Source organism: Nicotiana attenuata, unplaced genomic scaffold (assembly GCF_001879085.1).
Source record: "Nicotiana attenuata strain UT unplaced genomic scaffold, NIATTr2, whole genome shotgun sequence".
NCBI lineage: Eukaryota > Viridiplantae > Streptophyta > Magnoliopsida > Solanales > Solanaceae > Nicotiana > Nicotiana attenuata.
In genome coordinates this window covers 1-3,628 of record NW_017695095.1, presented here as the reverse complement: position 1 = coordinate 3,628, position 3,628 = coordinate 1, and the positions used below count along the sequence as shown (strand labels likewise).

General features: G+C 36.3%; 1 protein-coding gene across 1 annotated transcript; it reads right to left on the bottom strand.

The window, feature by feature from the left end:
* Positions 1-578: 578 nt before the first annotated feature.
* Positions 579-3,291, bottom strand: LOC109222630 (DNA-directed RNA polymerase III subunit 1-like; the record flags this gene model as incomplete). Its single annotated transcript, XM_019386960.1, is given in 5 exon segments — positions 579-719; positions 821-962; positions 1,046-1,194; positions 1,274-1,489; positions 3,192-3,291. Coding segments are annotated over 5 exon segments (748 nt in total), but the record flags the coding sequence as incomplete, so codon positions are not given.
* Positions 3,292-3,628: the final 337 nt, after the last annotated feature.

Sequence of the window (3,628 nt, the reverse complement as noted above, 5' to 3'; positions counted from 1 at the left end):
CGGATTTAACGATACGATACAATAAAATTTAAGTAACAATCAAAACAAACATTGTATTTAAAGTAACAGAACGATACAATACAATAGGTAACAACCATCCAAACAAGTTGTAAGCTGCATAAATGCAATGAAAACACCCAACCCGGCTTATCATCATCCCATATTGAATCTAGATTTTTGGTTCTTCCCAGAAATTGTACTACATTATGTATATAAAATAAAACCGTGGACCATACCAAGAAATTTTTTATTGTAAGGACTATACCAAGCAAATTACTTCTCTTAAAGCTTGAATACAATTGAAATGTTAGTCAAAATAAAAAAGCCAAAACAGACTTTGTATCGGTTGGATAGTATAGGCCATATTTCTGTCTTAGTCCAACCACAAAAGGTTGACACTTTTCTCAACACATCAAATGTTTAGCCTCAAAACACTAAGATGCGGCCTTTTCTCGACTGGACTTCTCTTTTTCACATTACTATTAATTCAAACACTTGTCTAGCTAACTCAAAACACTACCATTTTACTCAATTCTTCATATATGTCAGGTAAAGATGGACGGAAGGAATAAACTTACCCCCATTAACATAAGAGCCTCTGTTCTCGCCTCTTCTGTTTGTGGCACATGCATATTCATCTCGTCCCCATCAAAATCAGCATTATAAGGATTGCATACAGATTCATTAAATCTCAATGTGCGCCATGGCATTATCCTTGCCTGACGAAAAATTTAAAATTTAAAATTTAAAAACAGAATTAATCCACTGCCCGCATGAACAAAACGTCCATTCACACATCATTTGATCAAATAATAGTCACCCGATGAGACATGATTGACATCCTATGAAGACTTGGCTGTCTGTTAAACAGGACTATATCTCCATCTTCCAGATGCCGATCGACAATATAACCAAATTTCAATTCATCAGCATGACGCTTTCTAGAAGAGAACATCAACGATCTGCATTATACAATTAAGACAGGCTTTAGAAGATTTATGGATGTGTTTTACAGGAAGGGGTTAAAAAATTTAATAGTTCATACATCTCAGTTCCATCAGGATGCTTGATAAACTTCGCACCAGGATATTTATTTGGTCCATTACGAACACATTGCCTCAACTTCTCTATGTTGTGCTGTGAAACTCGCTCAGGATATGTCAAAATTCGAGCCATCAGTATTGGAATGGCAACCTGCATATGTATTTGTGATTCTACCTTCACAGTGAAATAAAACGACCAATATTGATCAAACAATAGTTTCATGGCAGACCTCTGTAATTTTCAAATTCGGATCAGGAGATATAACAGTTCGTCCAGTATATTCCACACGCTTCCCTGAGAGATTTCCACGGAATCGTCCCTGCTTTCCTTTAAGGCGTTGAGTGAAACCACTCATTGGTTTACTAGCTTGCAAATGTAGTGGCACTCCACGAACATCACTGTTTATATACTGTGCAACTTCCATTTGCAGATCAACCCAAGCATTCTATATCAAAGTTGTAACATCAAGTAAGCCAAAAAAACAGGAAAGTAGCATGAATAGGCAGAAAATATCTGGTCCTAATGCATCAGCAAATTGACAATTATCCATGCACGGTACAAAACGTCCAAATAGCTCTAACGTTTGGAAAAACCCTGCCTGTTACGCGCCTCGAGTGCAGCCTAAATAGACACCTTTTGCTGACATATATCTCTCATAGGAAAAGCTCGTATTAAACATTCAGTTACTATGTCAAACCAATGTCAAAAAATGCATGATCATTTTGTAGTGTTCACCAGGGAATAGAAAGCTTGGCACACAGTTTAGCAGGATTGATATCTAGACTCTCCGGTGACTGACATAGTGTTCAATAAGACTATAAAAAGAAACAGGTACATCTTTCGAAAAGGAGATAATTTGGTGAAGTAGTGCTAGGATTTGGCAGAACTAACAAAACTACCAGACAAACCAAGTCGAGTCGCTTATACAGTAGTTAGATTCAGAAATCCACCCGACACTATCCCAGCCATTTAATCTTGAAGACACAGTAATTGGCAATAGTGTGCGGAAATACCAAGATTTAACAAAAGCACAAGGCTTTTCCGTTTCAATGATTCTAAAACAATTTGATAAATAATTTACCTAACATAGGTTTAAAATCTATTGTTGCAGCTCTCTCCACAGGTATAAATGGATAAATTCTTAAATTCATATTATGGAAGTAAAAGGTCAATTTAGGTAGGAGAGAATGTAACCCTGGTATTAGTATTCACCCCTGAGGACAACTTTATCTGCTAAACCAGCAAGTACAAAGTACTAACCCACCAGTGTTGAAGTGCATAATATATGAAAGAATTCCCATCAGTTGTAATTTGCATGCTATTGCATCATAAATATCTTAAACTACATCTCTAACTTAGAGATAAAGTTATCAACTGGTGCTTTTCCACAGCCGGCAAAAGCTGATGCTAGAAATAACACGCTGAGAACCTGATAACGAGTTAACGGAAGTGGCATGGTGAAAAAAAGCTGGGCAGAAGCAGAAATTCTCATGTGGTCGAGTACAATTTTCACTAAATGAGCTAGTTTTTGAGGCTGAATCAGACTCAAGGTAAATGTTCTTCACAATTAACAAAGTGCGTCTCAGATGCCACACTAAAGACCTAAGCATCCATGAAACATTCATGCAAAGGGTGAAGCGGCCCAAAATCTTTATAATTTGGATGTTCTTATTTATCTAATGAGGATTTTATATAACTCAACAACTTCAATAAGGAGTAAGACCAATTGAGATTCCTCTTAACACTCTACTCTATACTTGTTTTAAGAAAAACCAACCACAAATAGCCACCCACACTTATGGAACGGAAGATATAATCATATTAGGTTTCTGAACATCACTTATAAGAAAAATGGACTCCTAAAATGTCGATATGCAATGTAAAATCTTTTGGCGATGGGTGAGATGCAATAGATATCAAAACATGCCTAGTACTTCTCATTCCAGTAGGCAGAGTTCGACTATAACATAACAGCAATACAGCACATATTGAATATAAAGTCCATGAAAAGTATATTAAGATTTCCATCTAATTAACCAAAAAAAGAAGCTACAAAAAGCTGATAATTGATAACACTGAATCATTGATTTTCAAAATCAGAAGGAAGTCTTCGATCAAAAAAGATCAGGAAGTGAACTAAAAAATACCAGACTCTTATTTTGAAAACTTGTATCAGAAATGTCTTCGAGAAGTCTGGCATTTGCTTGAATAATACGCTTAAGCCTCTCCGTGATGTCATTCTCATTGCTGCATCATGCAATTGAACAACTTCAAGGCATTAACAAACGTATTTGAATCATACGGTGACAGATAATAACACTACAAAGGACAAAGCTTCATGTGGTAATTTGAGCATCTATCAGAATATCAACATATCAATCATGTAAAGCTGAAAGATTTGGCCATAAAATCAGGAATCGAGTTTCATAGACTAAAAGTTAACACTGAAAATTGTTGTTCAATATCACAAAGCATTAAAACTATGCTTAGTCCTCATTATTTGTTTTTTTATTTTGCACCGGGTGTCCGAGTCTCTAAGAGCCCCGACTAATTCCGGGGGTGCACAGGCCCTCGGCAAGGTGTT